Genomic DNA, 19,621 nt, shown 5'->3' with positions numbered 1-19,621 from the left:
AAGTCAGCTACCACTCTGTATACTGGTCAGAGATGAGCAATGCTCTGGAGCAGCAAATGCTATTTTAAATACATTCAGATGGTCTTGTATGCCCTGACATCTGATGAGCCCCTTTTCAAGTGCAAGATCTGAGCTCCTGAAGCGATTTTCTAATTAGTCCCCTGTGCTCTCTGGAACTAGATCAAAATATTCCTGGCAGAGAGGAAGCATTCTAGTGCAGTCCTGCAAGACTACATTTTTCCTCAAAGAAGCCTTCAGGTTTTCCAAGACATTGCTGGAGAGAAAAATTAAAGAATGTATTTGATGTCTAGCAAAAATTTAGCTCTTGTAAAGTGAGTTCTCTCAAGCATCATCATTATTGAAATTTATCAGTCAGAACATGCTGACTTTAAAAGAAACAATCCTGTGCTAATGACTTCAAAAACAGTTTTTCCTTGACTAAAATGCTCAGCAGTACAAGAACAAACTTGTAATATTCAGCCACAGCTTAGAAGGGAATTCCTGCACATGTTCCACAGTCAATTCAAAAGATTCTGGTAATGACTTGCATACAAAGTCATTAAAGAGAATTAATTTGGCTTTTGACAAACAAAAGACTACAAACATTTCTTCACAGCGTTTGTACTTCCTTGATTCCTTCCAGGCACATATGCATCAGGGACCATGAGACCTCTTTTAGGCAAAATGTTGAAACAGAAATACTTCAGATTTCTTCTTACTGTCTAAACATTCTAGTTTACTAAGTAAAATTCTGGCCCCCAATCTAACAAATCATGTTTCCACAGTTGAAGAAAAGACAAACAAAACAAATCCATATAAAAGTTTCAGGGATCTTAAATCAAAAGGAGGGGGGAAAAGGAGGAGCAAAAGGCAAAAGGTTGCCATTTGAAGGTAGAAAATTGACCCTTCAAATATAATCATGGTTGACCCCCAAAGTTTTCCCCTGCTTTCTAAAAAGTAAGGCAGTATTTTCTTTGCTAAATTGAGATTCATCACTTAGGTCTCCTTAATCATGAAGAAATCCCTTAGATTTCTGGCATGGTATTAATAGAGGTGTAATGCCTGATTTCAAAATTAATTTTAATCTTTACTTACCACAGTCATCAAGAAGTATATTCTCAGGCTTCAAGTCTCTACAAATTAAACAACAGAAATGTGAATTAAACAAAGACAAAACTATTAGCCCTCAAGTGCAACAGATGCAACAGAAGACTTTTGGTTCTGACTGAAGCCATTTTTCTGGTTCCACCTGTAAGTAAAAAAAGAGCTGTGAAGTTGATGGCCTATGACATGGATAGTTTAACCACAGAATTCAAGATCCAGTTTCCCTGAACTCTTTAATTCATTTACCATAACAAAGGCAACAGAATACTAAAATCCTGATATAAAGAACCAGCACTTACACCCAAATTTGTGCTCATAAGTGAAAAAACCATTTCTCCTGAGGAATATCAGCTTTACAACTCCCCAGTGGTAAAACACAAGTGCTGGCTGCAGTTTGATGCTGACCCCTTGCTATATTTCACCCCAGGGCATCAGAATATCAACAAAGAGTAATAAGCCCAAGACTAAGCACAGGCTTAATATCATCCATTCAAACTCAGTATCTTCAACTTGCACATGCAACTTCTAAAGCTTCCTAGACATTTCATCTTGTTAAGATTCTTTGCAATAACTTTCTAGAAGTTTCCTATTACTTTTCTGTTAACACCAAAGTTTCACAAACATTTTTTAACTATTAAATGATGGCAAGACTCAGGAGATACTAAAAGGGAAATAAATTCAGCGTTACAATTTTGCACCTTGTGCATTTTTACTTTGAGAACAAAAGAAAATATTGAATGGAATGTTTGAATTTTCTCCTGCTCAAGGAAAATTTGAGGAGTCATTGAAGCTGAATCAGTTGTTGTTCTAGGATTTATCCCCTAGCAAATTCTCCTGAGGATATACATACACGTAGGCATGAAAATCTGTAAAACATGTATAAAGTACATTATTATTTATAATACTCCACTCGAGTTAGTTATAATGTATATGATTTTTTTAATGTTATTTTGTATATATGTGTATTTGTGGTATGCATCATTAAGCATGTGGACTGAGATGGTCTCTTAGATTTATTCCACCATAAATATTAGCCAGAAATAGACACGTAAAACCCAATAGTTGGCTAAAGAATCAGGTTTTGGAATAGATTATTAAAAACAATATATATATACACATGTATACATACAGCTGTGACAAGAGACTGAATAACATAAAAGAAAAAAAATAGGAAAAATTATTCTAGAGCTGACATTCTAAATGAGATACACCTGTTCACCAAGAAATCTAAGTAGGGTTTTTTCCCCTCAAATATTGGTAAATTGATGTTCTGTAGTATGTGTATTCTGGTAAAGTTTAATTATCTTATGAGATTAACTGTATACAAATAAAGACGCTCTGCTTCTCATGCTTTTAAGTCTCAGCTATCCCCATAAAGGTAATAAATGGACATTAAATATAAGATTACAAGAGCAGAAAAACCAGGAGAGATCAAATCTGAAGAGCACTAGGATATGACATATATGTTTGAAGGTCATCTTACAGGCAAATAGCTAACAAGTTGAACCTAAAAACAGGGGCTGTGGTTTGGGATATTTTGTTTTGTTTGGGTTGGTTTTTTTGTTTGTTTGTTTTTTGTTGTTGTTGTTGTTACTTTGTATTGTAAACAACTAAACAGTTTTGTTTGCACTTGGGCAGTGTGAAATGACCTACTTGTAGCTGATAAAATCTCTCACCCCTGTTTCCCTCCTACCTGTATGCCAAAACAAACTGTGTAATATTGCAAGATTGGCCAAATTCTCTAGGGAACCACATCCAACCAGCAGCATAAGCCTGATTCACTCTGGCTGTGCCACTTCCCACTCTGTGTGTCTGTGTTGGTCTTCTACACTGAGGAGGGAAAAGACTAAGACTCATTGTATTGAAGTTATACTTTAAATATTCTTTGAAACAAGTAGTATTTGGTGTAGTATAAAGAAAGCATTCTTGGTCCACCACTAAGTTTGTTTTGCTTGTTCTGTAATATTAATGCATATCTGGGGTTAAATGATGTATGGACAGAGACAAAACAGAGCATTAAAATTATACAATCTCAGTTGCAGTGCATAAAGCTTCTGATAGTTTTATTAATTCAAATGCAGTAATAAGTTCACTGGAGGAATCTGAAATTAAAACAGAAGAAGGAGCTTTTCACATGGGCTATGACTATCCTGTTACCCTTGTGGGTGTAACGTACAATGCAGCCAGGGACTTTTAGAGCCCTCTGTGAACTACTTTAAGAGTGGGCAGGAATACAATTCCATACTCCTAAAACTTATTTATTAAAACTATAAATTAATTTGCTTTGTAAATCATAGTTCAATTTCATTTTACAAACCTTGAATGAACTTTATACTGTTTTAAAATATATCAAGCATCAAGACTTAAATCAACAGCAAGAAGACATAAGAGATATATTCCTAGGGATATGCCACGAAAAGGACAACTAAACTTTTTTTATTATTATTATTCTTTTCCTACAAAATTAAAATACAAACTTGTTTTAGTAGGAAACAATATGTTCAGTGCTGAAGAGATGTGGAAAAGTACAAGTAACTGTAGATGACACTCACCTGTAAACAATTCTCTCCCTTTGCAAATCCTCCAGACCACAGCACAGTTCTGCAGCATAGAAAATTGCCCTTTCTTCATCAAAGCCAGGATTTCCCATGTTATATATGTGAAACTTCAGATCCCCTCCATTCATTATGGTTAATACTAAACACAGGGCATCTTTCGTCTCATATGTATAGGATAAACTAACCTAAAAATGGGCAGGGTGACAACACAGCCATTATTCATTCATGAACCCCAAAACAATTCACCGATCTTTTTTGCAATAAAATCAACTTATGAATCCTTTATCAAAGCAAAAAGAACAAAACATTCAAGTGGAAAATCACTCTTGCAGAGCACTGGAAAACACAAAGGAATTCAGACTAATTTGCCTGTGTACACAAACCATACACACAAGACAAAAGCTTAGTGGCAAATCTGTTTAGATACCACATAGCTCCACCCAGCAAATACAATTACTGATGATGCCCCTCAGCTGCATGTTACCTGTATCACTCTTTGTCCAGATAGCATGAGCATATTCCTTATTTTATTAGTATCTCAGGAATTAAGCACTGCCAAACCATATTCCTGAACTGCAAGACTCGAAACTGCCCTAGAGAAACTCAAATTATTTTAAATCAAATGTGTAGTTTCTATTACGACCCCTGCCTCCCCCTCTCAAGTAACTGCATATTTCCCTGATTTAGAACTTGCCAACAGTAAGGAGTCGGTACAACTCCTTACAGTCTTTCTTCTCACTGTACTTTTAAATGTGGTGCTGATAGGCAAGGACAAAGCACCCCTTTTTTTTTTTTTTTTTTCAGGTTTTAGGTAAAAGTTTTTTAAGTGCATTTCAAGTTTTACAGTAGACTTGTGAATTAAAAAAACCCCTCCCCATTTAACACAATGTAATATGCTATAAAATTTAACTGTTTAAGTTACAAATTCATTTTCAATAGAAAAAACAATGCTATGCAGATGATCATCTGATAGGATATTCAAAATTATCTAACTTGTACCAAGAGCAGCGGAATTCAAACATATACTTCGAAAAAAATCACTAGGTTTTTTTGGGTTTTGGTTTTTTTAACTCAATAAATGTAATTTAAATGCAGTACAAGTAAATAATTGCTTTAATTCAGTAATAGATCCAAACCCTTCAGAAGCATAAATACAATACTAAAAAATAAAACCAAATAAATTGGTTTAAAACCAATTTTAAAACCAAAAGCTACTCAAAGCATAGATTCCCATTTGGTGGTTTCAACTGAGGTGTCCAGCTATTTCTGACTGCACTTGTGACAGAGACATGACAAGTTATCTACCCACTTCAAAACCAGGATTACTGCAAATGCTAGACCTAGATCTTCCCTGTTGCATAAAAAACCACCACTGGATAGCGAGAGGAAAATAACTCATGCTCAATTTTATAAAGCGATTTCAAATTCAGCTTGGATCAATTATTGATTTACAGTGTTTACATATGCTGGAAAAAATGTTACTCAAAAATAGAAGTTTCACTGTTTTAGTAATTTATGGATAAATTCAGGGACTCTCTGGATTCAGTTTCAATCAATTTAAGTCCAGAAGCCTTGTGCAAAAATAACATTAGCATATTCATGCAAAAACATAATAAATTTTAAAATAGTTTAAAATATTAATGTATCTGGCCAGCAGGTTCTTCATTTATCTTGTAGCTGGCAGTATTCTGCAGTGAGATTTTTTAATACATAAAACTTATCAGAAAATACATGCATACATATTTTATACATATATATTTATAAAAAACTTTCACTATCCTCTAAAACAGGTACTTTAAAATCCTCTGAACAGCAATAAAAATTTATAGGTAAATAGATTTCAAACCAAAGCAAAATGCACTTGAATTTAGCATTTAAATGACATTTAAACTAAAAAAGTAAACATTACCTGGGGAAAGTTTTACTTGGTGTATCTTTGAACATTTTAACTTCTTTCACTGCTTAGTAATTAGAGCTACTAACAGACCATAATTTACATAATAGCAGCAGGTTTAGGTATTACAACTAAGATTTCCATTACGTGAAAATTCCATTAAAAAGTTAATTGTTTCACATCCAAGTTATCTTTAAGCCATGGTACATGACAAAGCAATATAACCTGAATCAATACACTATTAAAATGTCATGTTTATCTTAAAATGTATCAGCAACAGAGTAACAAATGCTATGAAAATACTTCAGGATATAAAAACTCAACTATTAAATGGAGGACGAAGATTCAGCAGCATCAGCATGCTGAAACACAGCCTCATCTTCTGGCTGTGAGAAATAAAGCAGGTGGACCAAAAAAAATCCTTTTGCACAGGACTATTCCAAATCACACACAAAATGTATTTATCATTGTGTCAATCATTTCTCGCCACAGTCATTCACTCCCTAAATAATTTTTTAAAAGAGTTTTGTGCCCACAAGCTCCTGGAAGACACTGAAATAAACTAAGCAAAATGAGATAAATTTCTGAAAATAGATTGGAAGTAGATACTTACTACAAACCTACTATTCACTTTTTCTAGAATCCTTTTTTCATTTAGAGCCATTGATTCTCCTTTCCTCTTCTTTATTCTCTTTTTTTCTAGCTTTTTGCAAGCATACATTTTTCCTGTTGCCCGTACTTGACAGGCACACACCTACAAAAAGAAGGATGGTGTGTCACAGATGCTTGAGGTGTTCTAGAAATTTTTTTTTTAAAGAAGATTAGATTTCATTTTCTTTTCAAACTCTTTAGTGGTCTTAGAAAATTATGGTCTGTAAGCATTAATACACTCATGAAACAACTTTAAAGGTTCACAAAAACTGTAACAGAAGTAGAAAAAGTGATTATACAGAGGCAAACATATTTCCTTCTGGGTTAAACAGTCTAGTAAAACTGTGGATCCTGTGTAAATTAAAAAACTGACTACAGTAACAGTGTTATGTGTCCTAATATGTGTTAAAGACAAATATTCACATCACAATCAAACAGGAGAAACACAACGGGAATTTAGTAGCACGGCTTCTCCTTCCATATAGGGCTCCGGTTAAAATATGTATGGGGGTAGTTCAATGAATTATAAATAGAACTATTAAAATCTACAGATTTTAAATTAGGTTTATGCGTATTCTATATAATTAGCAAATTGCAACTAAATTCTCATTTACAAATGCGATTTCTAAATAGAAGGAACTGTTGTCAGTCAGAACAAGTTTTCTGCATGACCTACAAGTTTGTGCATGACCTCCAATGCTCAAACTAACACATTAAAACAGTTTGTATCGACAACAGCTCGCCTGGTGATGTGTCAAAAGTACATTGATAGAGACAAGAGTTAAACAGACTCTACTTTTTAAATTATTCCTTAAGAACTGCCTTGCAGAAAGTTACTTCTGTACTCACCTCTCCAAATCCACCTTTGCCGAGTACTCGGTAATGCCTAAACGTGTGTTTGGTTACTGGCTGCCTGATTAACAGAAAGAAACAATTACTGCAACAGGAATTACAAAAGTTAGTAATCCCTCCCCAACTCGAGGTCTGTCTTCATTTTCTCCTTTCTGTTCTGACATATTTCTGTACAAATGTTGCCTTAACCTCATGCAGAAGTACTATAACAAGCTGAATTTCGAATGAAAGGGGTGCTCTGCTAAGAGCCGTGGGCTCCCTCATGTGGTCAGCAGGCAGTGCCAAGAGCAGGAAGAAAGGCTGCTCAGCTGGGCCCTTCTTGGCTGCCCGCACGCAGAGCCTCGTGTGCTCTCATCACAGGCCATTTATCACCTCCCGGTGCCTCCCTTCACTGACGCGCTGACATGCAGACTGCGTTTCAACGGGACCAGGCGTACAGTGTGGCATTTAAAATTTGTTTTTTCACAAAAGAAAGAGTTGTGGGATGCAAGAGTAGCTCAAGAGCCGAATTGTTAAGGTACTGATGCAGAGGAGGAGGAACAGATAACTGGAGGCAGTAGGGCTGTTGACCACTCTGTGCTAAAACTCTCCAAAATGTGTCAGAGCAGGGCTATTACAAGGTAGTAGGTTTTCCTGGGCTTTGCTTTAAATGAGCATTCACTGTTACTGCAGCTTTGTTCTCGGGACAGCAGTTGGGGTTCGTTTAGTTTTTTTTAATTTGAGTAACTTCTCTAGTTTTCTTACTGGCTTTTGCTACCGATCAGTAAAATAAAGTCATTGGATAACTGGAATTCACAACAAAATCAGTGCTCAATCACCTTTAATGATTGAATATGTGATCACGATACCCAGGGGGCTGAAATTGAATCAATTTGTAACAATTTCAGCCTTCTGAAAAAGCCTGGGCACTCACCTAGTATTGATTTGAAAGTCCAAACTAGATTCTGATATATACGTACATATATGTGAATCTCTATTGTAATTACTAGAGCTGTATCACCCTAAAAAACCTTGTAGTTATCCAGTCACCCAGTGGGTTATAATACTAGATTAATCTGTTTATTAACCACTAATTAGACCAAGTTTGAAACAAAAGCATGATAGCATTCCCAAGAAAAATTAGTGTTCCCCTGCAAACTTGACAACCAAACTTTTCTGAATTTGCATTTATCCAATACCACCTAAAGACTTAATTTTTTCCACTTAAAGGCTACATACAGACAGTTCCTTTGGAGTATTGGTTCTCTTGCTGTCCATGTCATCCTTTACATCTTGTCTTTCAGATCATTATTTCTTAGACAGGCAGTCTCATTTAGCATTTAGCTCTACAGCATTTCCAGCATAAAAATCAAAACTTGCCACAAAGCAAATCTAAATTATAATGCAAACATTATAAATAAACTTACTTTTCCAGCCATTTCCACTGCAAGAAACGGGAAAAATACACACTCTCCTGGTAAGCTTCAAAAGGTCTTTTGCTTAGGTATTCATGGACAATTCTAGCAGGAAAATAAACAGAAAAATAAAATCCATCTTACTCTGAAAAAGGCTGTAGAAGCAGGAGGTACTATCAATCTAGAGACATATATTTAAACATATCGATGAAGCTGTAGGCAGAAAAACATTGCCAGTGTGCTCTAGAGTGATTTGGACCTAAATGTCTCACAAAGTGAATGCATGTCATAGAAAACTGCTCCTGTCAAAACACTCGTGGAGGCCAAACTACTGCTGCATATAGGAACTACACACTTTGACATCTAAACATCAGCTTCTCAAAAGCTATTTTATGCATGCATTACCCTGCAAGTATGATCTCTGGAAGTATCTACAAGGTTTCACACATTCTTTGGAGAGTGGTAAATAAAATTTTATTCTAGGATTTGAATTGAAGTACTAAATGCCATATCCAAACCTCGAACACCAAGTACCTTATAATTCCCTTAAAAGAAACACACCAAGATGGAGGTGGGGAAGGAAACAAGTCATTCAAACTTTAGTCAGGTATTTTTTGGCCAGGGGAAAGGGAATGACCTACATGAAACACTCCATTTGAGACATGTTTTATGAGGTGTTCTCACACAGCCCTTTCAATCTTATAATCTCAGCTTGTTACAAAGCATGCTTATTTCTGTTGCCAGGGAGATGACCCAAGCAGTGACAAAACCTGCAGTCATCCTTCAGACATGATTAAGCATGCCTTGAAGAACCAGAAATATTAGAAACATAAAGGCTTTAGAAAGACATGTAGCACTCATAAACATGCACCATCCCTCCAAGAAAAGCCTGTGTGAAATACCATTTCATGACTGCAGAATAAAACCAAGTTGTATTGTTTTGTGTTAACTATCACAAGTGATCCTCTAATCAGCCATCTGAATGGCACCTAAGTGTTGGCCTCAGTCAAACCAGTTTTCAAGAACCTTAAATGTCTAACATTGATCAGAAACCTTTCAAGCTTCAACTTCATATTTTTATGAGTACCCTCAACATGGAAGAGAGTCACTCAAAAAGTAAGAATACGATAAAGAGAAATACCATTTATCTTACAGAATTCTTGGTGGCAGACAACAGTATGATTTTATGCAAAAGCAGCATTAAAGAAAAAACTCTGCAAAAGTCAAACATCTAAATCACATCTGAAGGAAACCTAGTCCTTTAATAAATCTGTTCCAAGTTTCTTACTTTATTCTTTTCAGGGACTCAGTACTTCTGGGTATAACTCCATCTTTCACTTTCCTTAGAAACATAAAAATTTCTCTTGTAATTCCCAAATTTAGCACTAGGCATTTTTTAACTTACCTAGTACAGTCCATGAAAAGATCCTTAGAAGGGTTCTTTTCCAGTCTTGCTTTACATTCATTTACTGTTTCCTGAGGTATTTCTGGCAAGTGTGCTGCAGACTTAACATAATTTAAAAACAAACAAACAAAAAAAAATCAACAATGAAAGCACGTAAACCAATAGAAAAACTTTTCTATTCTGTAAAAGTTTTGTATTCAAAGATAAATTAAAAATTTTAATAGAGGAAAAGGAAAGGAACAGCTTGACTAAAGAGAAATCAAGAAAACTGTATCTGAGCAAAATTTTATTTATTTCCTATTACAGAATGATGCATTGGAAGTTATTTCAGTTATTTACTATTTCAGTATATGGAGGAACAAATTTTGTAATAAGTCAAATTTCTTTTTCTTTCCATAAGTCTACCACCAAAAAGCAAGTCACCTCTTTGGCTCTGCAGAGTGGAAAGAAGGAGAAAGAAACAAACACAGGCTGGGAAACTATTTCAAACCAGACCAAAGAAATTTGGGTTTTTTTGGGGAAAAAAAAAAAAAAAAAGTACATTACTTATGGTAGTCCCAAAGAAATTCTCAAAAAGATATGGCAAATTTAGATTCTATCTGCTTTTAAAGTATCTTCAAGACCTTTTGTATAAGAAGACCAAAGCAAGAGAAGCAGAAGGACCATCTGTTCATAAAAAGCAAATATCTAATTATATACCCACAGAAAAGCTTCCACCGGATACCAAAAAAAGACTCTCGATCAATGCAAAAGATCAGCTATTAATGATTACCATGGAAAACTGAAAGTAACAGAATGCTTCAGAAGAAAACAGCTTTTCACTTTGTGAAAACCTGCAGCAATTCTGAAAATTTACAGCAAACTAACCACAGGAGGCTGTAAAGGCCACAAAGGATTCTAAAAGACTTCAGACTAAAATACCCTGGTTAATTTGTTTTAACGTTTTCTTTAGGTGTTAAATGGAGGATAAATTGCAATTGTAGTAGTTATAGAAGCAGAGATCAGTCAAGTTTTCTGTTCAAGTTGATTGAACAGAATTTTAGAAGGCAGCACAGCTCTCAAAAAGACAAAAATGAGATTAATGAAGTTTGAAAGTAAATTTACCAAAAACAATGCAACCACTTAGATCTCCATTTATCTGACACTTACAAAGCACTTGACAAAATCTTTTGCAATATATTTACCCCATTAGTGAAGTACGTCTCTAAAACTTTGAGGCCACAGTCTATACGCTTTTCGTCTGAAGATACCTCATATTCTGCCTAGGGGAATGGAATTGAAAATTAAATTATGTTCAGAGCCACTTGGCATCTTTTACATGATGATAGGTAAATTTTACCATGAATAACACAATACTCTTAATATAAAAGGAACAGAAGGCTATATAGTGAAACATGTATGAAGAACAGTCCTAACGATAAAAACAAAGCATATGGAATTTAATCTTTGGAAAACATACCAAATCTAACAATTAGTCTAAATGCAATTACAGAAACTGCATCCTAGAGGTTAAACTAGATCAATTACAATGAAAGAGTATTTATGTAGTATTGTGGGACAGAATGACCCAGATGGAAAATTATTAAGAGTACAAGAATCAGCTTTTTCTTCACTGTACTTTTTTCCCTCATGTATTATTTTCTACAGTTTTGGGTAAAATCAGGATAAAACTACTTTCTACAAGCTTATAAATGAGATCTGAACCAAACCCTACATCATTCTTTGAAAAAATAAGACTGAGTAGATACAAATTTTGAAAGTTTTTGACTTAATAACGTCTGGTACTGAGATGAAAAAGAAAATTGTGCAACACAGTGCACTTTGCAGATAAACAACGGGCAGCTGAACAGGGCCCCACAACCCACAAATCACCACACAAATACTGCTACTGAAAAACCCCAAGAACTACGTACTATTAATAATTTTATGGAATAATCTAGAAGCAGACATCAGGAGTTACAACACTTAAAGACAACATAAAACCTGGGGAAAGATGAATTAGAAAAGAGCAATCTGGAACAGCAACGCGTATTGGGTTTGTTAGATGGGCCAACTCAATCAAAGCTTATTTCGTATTTCAGGATGTAAATGCATGCACCTAGGAACAAAGAATACATGGCAGACTTCCAGAATGCAGGACTGGATCAAACTAAGCAACACTTGGGCACATTGGGACAACAATCATTAGAAACCTCACTGGAAATTACAAGTAATTGATCTAATCAGAAGTTATTTACCTTTATAAAGAAAACTAAAACACTAAAAAAATGACAGAGAATCAAAAACACACACACAATTTTGGAAATAACAGAATCCCTGATTTCCAGTTCTGCCATTAATGACAACTAAACACAACTAAAGTCATCAACATCTTTTTCTACTGAGACATTATGGTATCACCCACTTTAGCACACTACTCAAATCCATCAATCCAAATGCAAGCCATTATTTCTGCTGTTCAATTCCACAACAAAAAGTAAGGAATGGTAAGGAATTCTTCTGCAACTGCTAATCAACCTCAGCAAGTCAGAAATGTTTATCAACCTCAAGTTCAGCAGGGTACTTAGCACCTTTAACACTAATTTAATACAAATAGTTAGGCATACTGTTTTAAGTAGATAGTGTAATTTAAAAGGAAGTTTGAGAGATGGCTTTTCTTAATAAATCTGTTACTTACAGGGAAGATTGAGTTGTCCACCCATTCCTTTTCATATGTGAGTAACCCTGTTCCTAGCTAGTGAAATGAGTCACTAGATTGAATAAGTCCAATTCCTCACTTTAACTTCTGTCACTTACATTCAATTATTTCACAACTCTTCTTTCTGTAAAGCCATGATGAATCCAGACTTTTAGGTCACATCTTCCCTTCCCATAACTTCTTTTACTCAGAGTAAAAGAGTCAGAAAACTCTATTAACTAAGATGTAAGGTTTTTAAGGCTATGACATTTCATTTTGGGAATTTTTTTTTTTCCCCCAAAAGAGTAAGTCTAAAATTTCTTTAACATTTTTAAAGAGCTGAACTTGGTAAAAGCCAAGGTAAAAAGCACACAGCCTTAGCTTTTGCTTCCTGTATTGCCTTACAAAGAATAGCAACAAAAAACAAAAAAAAAAAAACCAAACAAAAAACCTCAAGCCCCAAAAGAACAAGCTTGCTGAAGTCCAGTGCTGAAGTCCACGAAAGGGAATCAGGCTAACATAGGAACCATCTATAAGACATAGTAGGTATTTTATCTCACATCCTTGATCAATACAGGATGCTAGTTTCAGATCATGAGAGTCACCAAATAAAGGTTATCTTGTTTCAACGATTCCCAAGAATAATTCTTCACCCTGATTTTTCAAATGGAAGTTAAATAGCAAATGAAAAAAAGTAAATTGTGAAACCATCCCTTACATCAGATTATCTCAGCTATGCCAGTCTTTGTTAATTCACAGAAGTGTTGAATTCAACAGAAGTGTTGCAATCCACATCATTATAGGTTGCATATTTCAAAACAATTCAAGTTTTTCAGTTAGTGAAAAACAGTTACTTCTTAGAGATGGTTTTACCTGAAAATAACATCTGTAGAGCAAGGACACACCTGCCTTACAGTCAGGCCTAAGATTCATTTTCTTTTGTGCTGCCAAAGATTCTGCTACTCCTTATCTAAGATATAAGGATTAAAACCATTAAGTGGTTACATAATCCACAGTGGTCAGTGCATGGCACTCATTAAGGGCTTTGGTTTATATTCATCTCAGGAATGAAAGCTCCACTGTTCTGGATTTCCACTCAAACTGTTCAGTCTCCAACTGTCAATCTAGTCTCTGGAATTTGGTGCTCCAACAGCTCCTGAGAGTCACAAAAGTGAAACACATCTGGGGAGTAAGCCAAATTGCACACAGATTCACTGACAAATATAAACAATTCCACTTATTTGACACTCAAATTCCTTTTTAGCTGATCTAGTGCCTCAGTTTTCACTCCCAAAGGGCTCTTCCAGAGCCACCTTGCATTCCAATATTGTAGTTTGGGATGCATGCAAGCAGCAGCACTACCCTACTTCTGTCTTCTTTGGTCATTTGTTCTCTGCATGTAAGAATAAAAATGGCTGGAATGAGAAAATCTGTTCTTTCAGCAGCAACCTCAGTTTGAAGCTGTATCTTATTGCTCTTGGATTAACTGTGAGGGACAAAGAATCAAAAGCTCTGAGCTGTTATTCTCTCCTCTTAAGGGCTGTTTTGTGCCTGCCTAATCTTCTCATTACTTTCCCCCTCCCCAAGAGGGTTTTGGGCTGAGGATTTTTTGCAAAATATAGCTGTGGGCACACTTCCTTCCTCCCCTTCTTCTTCAGCATTAGATATCAAGATGTAAATATATCAAGACGTTTTCCTTTAGTCTCAAAAAAAAAGTATTTTCTCCTTACATAGATGGTTCTTTAAATTTCCATCTCCATTGTATGGTTTTTAATTAGCACACACTGTGTAGCCTAGGGCTTCCATGCAAGTTGCAACATTTTTAAGTCTATGTTCATAACATTTTGAAGCCTGAATATAGCAAGTAATATTCATAACACAGACATCCTTTCAGGCTCTAGAAGCCAAGCACCACGTCTTCCTCAAATTGCTTCTGTCTTTCCCATCATGCCCATTTCTGTAGCTCTGACCATACCAAGATGGCAGAGACTTTAGAGTAAACATTAAACATTTTCCTTTAAGTAACAGAGACAGCTTTTTGACACCTGTCAGAAGTTACAGCTTTACAGTCAGCAAAGAATAGATCACACTATGTTTTCAAGTATACAGCATTAGGAAACAGAGGTGTATAGAGAAAATTAATTAAATGGCTGTGTCTTAAACCAAGCAGGCAGCTAAACCCCACACAGGCGCTCACTCACTTTCCCCATTAATAATCACAAGATCAGAAGTGAGAAATCTTGCAGCCTGAAATAAAACAGTTTGATAAAGCAAAGCTACAGATACAAGCAAAGCAAAGTATGAAATTCGTTCATTTCTTCCTATTGGTAGGGAGATATTTGGCCATTTCCAGGAAAGCAGGGGATCATTCTCATGTATAACAGCTAGCTGGCAAATTGTAACTTCTCCCCCTTTTTCTTTCCCCCAGCTTTTACTGCTGAGCACAGCACCATATGGTATGGGATATCCCCTGGGCTCAGCTACCCTGGCTGTGTCTATCCTCAGCTTCTTGTGCACCATCAGCCTCCTCACTTTTAGGGCAGCATGAGGAACACAAAGGCTTTGACACTGTGTAATCACTGTTCAGCAAGAACGAAAACATCCTTGTTACCAACATTATCTTGGTCTAAAATCGAAAATAAAGCACAAAATGAGCTATAATGAAGAAAGTTAACTCTATCCCAGCAAAACCAGCACAAAAAAAAAAAAAAATTTACATATAAGAATATATATGCAACTGCCTACTGATAGCCATCATCCATTTCTCACTGCTTACCACTGCATCCAGAAATTCAATGCATCTTTTCAAATCTGGTCTGGAATCGCAGAACTGTCTGAAGAGAAGTCTTCCTATTGGCTGTTTGTCACAAAGCTGGTTATAGTCTCTTTCTGGGGAAAAAAAAAATCTTTATTTATTTTTATAGTAGGATAGTAATTATTCCTTTTTGAGGTCAGAAAAATATCACTAAAATATGAAGGTTTTACATTAACATATTTATCAAAGATACCATAAATATGCAATGATCCTAAAGAATAACCAAACACTCTTCAGTCACATCTGTGTTCTACTGACTATCCCATTTAAAGTGTAACAACACACTGAATTATATGTTTGAGGTTAATTTAGGTTAGGGCGCAGAAAGCAACCACACTGTGAAACAGCAATACCAAAGCAAACAAGATTGTTTGGAAAAAGGGAATACAAGATAATAACAGAAAAGGTTAAAAAAACTATTACAAGACTTTAAGGAAAAGGGTAAAATATATTACCATCAATTTATTATATGATTCTTTCTTCTAATTCAAGGTTTTGTAAATCTATTCTTTAGGAACAGTTTCCTTTAACAAACAAGGAGCTGTGATACAGTTTTTCATCTTCTCATAAATTTTATTTTTTCGTAAGTTCTCCATCATATTAGAAGTTTAATTTTTTTTTTTTTTTTTTTTTTTTTCTATTTAGCATTTCAAAGCAAGACAGAATCCTTTCCATTATCAGCACCAAACTCTTACCCTTCTCTCTCAAAGCAGAGGTTTATCCTACAGGACACTCACCAATGGAGCACCGAATACCCTCACAGTGACTGACAGGGGGCAACTTCAGCATCTCTTTCCATTTCTTACTACGCCCACTCCGTTTGCCTACAAGAAAATACGAATATTGTAAAACACAATACTGTGTCGGAGTAAAATTGAACATAACATTAACAGCATAAACTTAGGTCAGTTCTGCAGAGATGTGTCAGATTACTTTTCATGCCTAGTACGGGGATATCCAAACCAATAACAAATGTGATATAGAAGAACTTTTATGCATTTTTTTTCATGTTTCATGTAAAGTCTTTTCCAAGACAAATACTTCACTTTTTGGCTGTATATGCAGAATATCTCTGCAGAGAAAAGACAAATATCTAAGTATTTTGAAAATCACAAACAAAACTGGAACATTGAAGATGGAACAAAAAAAAAAAAATTTGAGAATCATCTCTCAACCATGGTGAAAGAATGGAAGAAAATAAAGTTGAGTAAAAAATTACCAAGAACAAACTTCTTAAACGCATTTTTGGATAACAAAGTTGTACATAAATATTCTCTAAGGGCAGTAATAGTAGTAAGAGTAGACCCCATTAATAAATGAGAAGGCATAGCTCAAATACACACTATTTACACTAGACCATAGATGGGTACCAGGAAGAACTTGGCTGTTGTAAAATTTAGATATGTTCAACACTTCAGATTTCACAGCACTAGTGTTGAATTAGTACTGATTTTAAAAAACTACCACAGTATTTTTCTCAGTTTCTAAATAAAATATCTGTGTTACATTTTCTGTGTTACATTGGACTTAAAGCACATTACCCTGGCCAATTTCATTTACAGAAGATATGCATGCTTATCAAAAAAGCAGAGATAGACAGGAACACATGCACACTTTCAGATCCAAAACATTTCTGTGAAAGAGGAATTTAGTACTGCAAAAGATTTTAAAAGATTTTACTAAGTGATATGATCAGATGCATTTCCACATGACAGAGCAGCAGCAAATCTGCACAGAAGCTTTCTCACCGTACCAAAGCAGTGCGTAGTGCTAACCACAATGGGAGAAAAAGGAAGGGAGTTACCCAATGTAACCTGAATAGGAACTAAGCAGCGAACGGTACCAAACTCTTGCAGAATTAAATCGTGAGGGTGAAAGCAACTAACACAGAATAACAAAATATGTCTTTTTTAAAGCTCCTCTTATTCAAACATACAGCTTCTTGAACCATTCCACCTGTGCAGTTAGACCAGTCCCTGCTTAGTGTACCTTGGTTCATACCAAATTTACATGATCCTTGCTAACAGGAATATTGACATCTTACTGTGCAGCTGCAACAAAAGATTCTCAACTCTAGTATCCCTAGAAAGGTGCAAAAATAAGGAATAAAACACCTATAAACATTGACTTGTAAGCATTCTTTGAATTGACCCTTACTCTCTAAAAAAAGCCAAACTTCTGCACTTCATTTTCTAATAATCACTTTGCAGGTCATTTGCCTTCCATAAAGTTTTAGAACACAAAATATGGAATCTACTTCCCATCCCATACTTCAAGCAGTACCAGAACTAATAATGAGGCTGTAATTACCAACATCATAAAATCAAACTATTTTAACAAAATATTTTTGATCTTAAAAAGAAGTTGAATATATGCTTTAAGAAAATCAAATCACACAAAGCATAGAGCCCTTCTAAGAGAACTGAACACAAAGAAAATCAAGGAATATTAACATAGACCATACACATGCATTGAATAACAAGGCCTGGGTATAGATTATGTGATCGTGAAAAATAATGGATAGAAGCGCCAGGTTTTAGTCATGTAACTGAAAAATACACTAAGCTGCAAGGTCCACAGAAGTTAAATTTCTTCTGTTAGAAACTGCCCAGAAAGACTCAATTTTGCATTACACCATACAATCAGTACTGATCAAGAATGATAAACTGAACACAAATTCATAAAACAATGCTGTTTGGAAAATGTAAAATGAACTGTGATATATATCAAGAATATCATGTTCTAAAGCACTGTCAAAGAAAAAACTCAACCCATCCCAACCCCCAAAAAAGGAGAGATCACTAGTGCCTTTTACTTCAAGTCCAACACAAAAAGTGCTGTATTTTGCCCAAATATTTGGCCAGTTACTTATGATGTGACCATTATGAACTTCATTTTACAAAAAGAGAACACATGCTAGAATGCAACTGAATTCACCATCCTACAGAAGTCAATAAAGGCTACATATAATTTATTAATGATTCACAAGAATCAAGTGCTTAGCAGTATCAGCTAAATCAATGTGCTCTTATTTTTTTTCTGAAATGAATGTTCTTGTATTTACAGCAAATGTACTGTCAAAGTCTGTAGGTCCCAGTAACATAAGGAGCCATTTCTGGTAAAAGTTATGGCAAGAGGCCAATTTGTTTGTCACGTTATTCCCTAATTGCAAAATCCTTTTCCATTTCAGAGGCAGTTTAAAAGAAGTATCAAATCAAATTATAACAGTTGTGGTTTGAAAGTGTCTTAATATTGATTTCAGGGCTTCTATTCTGAATCTCATCCTAAAACACTCCAGATAAAATTCTTCCAGAAAGACCAACAGCTCACTTTCCAACAGAAGAGCCAGAAAGCCATTAGATTAAGGTGCTTTCTGGTTGACCTCTGTGGCTCAGATGAATTACTGCTTTTGCCAGATGGAATCATGGCTAAGAGCAATGTCCAGCTTGAAACAACTCATCTTGTGCAAAGAGAAGGGTGGATGCAGCAATTCACCATTGCAGTGAGGAGAAATTTCAATTACATTTTCAGGTACACAAGAATCTTACCTTTTCCTTCTCCCCAAATTACTTGTTAGAGTTGCAATTTGAACATTTACCTCTTTTCCCATTTTTTTTTCTTCTTAAAAAGACACAAACTACAATCAGTTAGATCACTGCACTAGAATATGGTATGGACAAAATATTTAGATTATTTTTAAAACTTTTTTTTTAACCTTCAGAGGAATATTTGAAAAATATACGTAAGGCAGTGCAGTTGGTTTATTCATCAGTAAAACCACTAGCTGCAAAAAATGAAACTGCTGTGGTTGCAACCTATGTCAAGAAATAAAAATATGTTTTAAGTCCTCAGATGCACTTCTCAGAGCCACAGAGATCTTCCTTGCAGACCTGATGTGCAGATTGACTCTCATTTCAGTGAGCACAATGTTCACCAAACATAATAAGTCAGTTTTCCTTGAGAGAAAGAAATTTGGATTCTCTCATGCAGAATCCTACTTTACTGTCTACTACACTAACACTGACATTCTAGCATGGAGTTTTTTGGGGACCTCTGTGCCCCAGCTCTCCTGCCTGTGCAGGACAAGCACCATTTATCTGAGGCTGAGCAGCACACAGCTCTGCAGCACTGGGGTGCATGATTGCTACAACTTCATTCTTGCAAAACTGATTCCACAAACCAGATCGTCAGATACCAGCTGAGAAATTCATACTAGACCACACCCAGACAAACTCTGAAAGCCTAAGACTGCAACAAGATGACAACCTACA

The 19,621-nt window shown here is 35.4% G+C and overlaps 1 protein-coding gene across 1 annotated transcript in view; it reads right to left on the bottom strand.

The window, feature by feature from the left end:
* Positions 1 to 19,621, bottom strand: part of GRK4 (G protein-coupled receptor kinase 4) — a 34,432-nt gene that overhangs the window by 7,652 nt on the left and 7,159 nt on the right. Inside the window, exons 2-10 of the mRNA XM_040064816.2 lie at positions 16,088 to 16,174; positions 15,312 to 15,424; positions 11,043 to 11,120; positions 9,859 to 9,959; positions 8,466 to 8,558; positions 7,057 to 7,120; positions 6,170 to 6,310; positions 3,657 to 3,847; positions 1,096 to 1,133 (exon numbers count right to left, since the gene is read on the bottom strand). Coding sequence (XP_039920750.1) covers positions 1,096 to 1,133; positions 3,657 to 3,847; positions 6,170 to 6,310; positions 7,057 to 7,120; positions 8,466 to 8,558; positions 9,859 to 9,959; positions 11,043 to 11,120; positions 15,312 to 15,424; positions 16,088 to 16,174 — 906 coding nt within the window. The remainder of the gene's footprint in view (positions 1 to 1,095; positions 1,134 to 3,656; positions 3,848 to 6,169; positions 6,311 to 7,056; positions 7,121 to 8,465; positions 8,559 to 9,858; positions 9,960 to 11,042; positions 11,121 to 15,311; positions 15,425 to 16,087; positions 16,175 to 19,621) is intronic.

Source organism: Hirundo rustica, chromosome 5, assembly GCF_015227805.2.
Source record: "Hirundo rustica isolate bHirRus1 chromosome 5, bHirRus1.pri.v3, whole genome shotgun sequence".
In the NCBI taxonomy this organism is placed as follows: domain Eukaryota; kingdom Metazoa; phylum Chordata; class Aves; order Passeriformes; family Hirundinidae; genus Hirundo; species Hirundo rustica.
The sequence above is the reverse complement of the archived record's forward strand: the minus strand, read 5'-3'. Positions and strand labels throughout refer to the sequence as shown.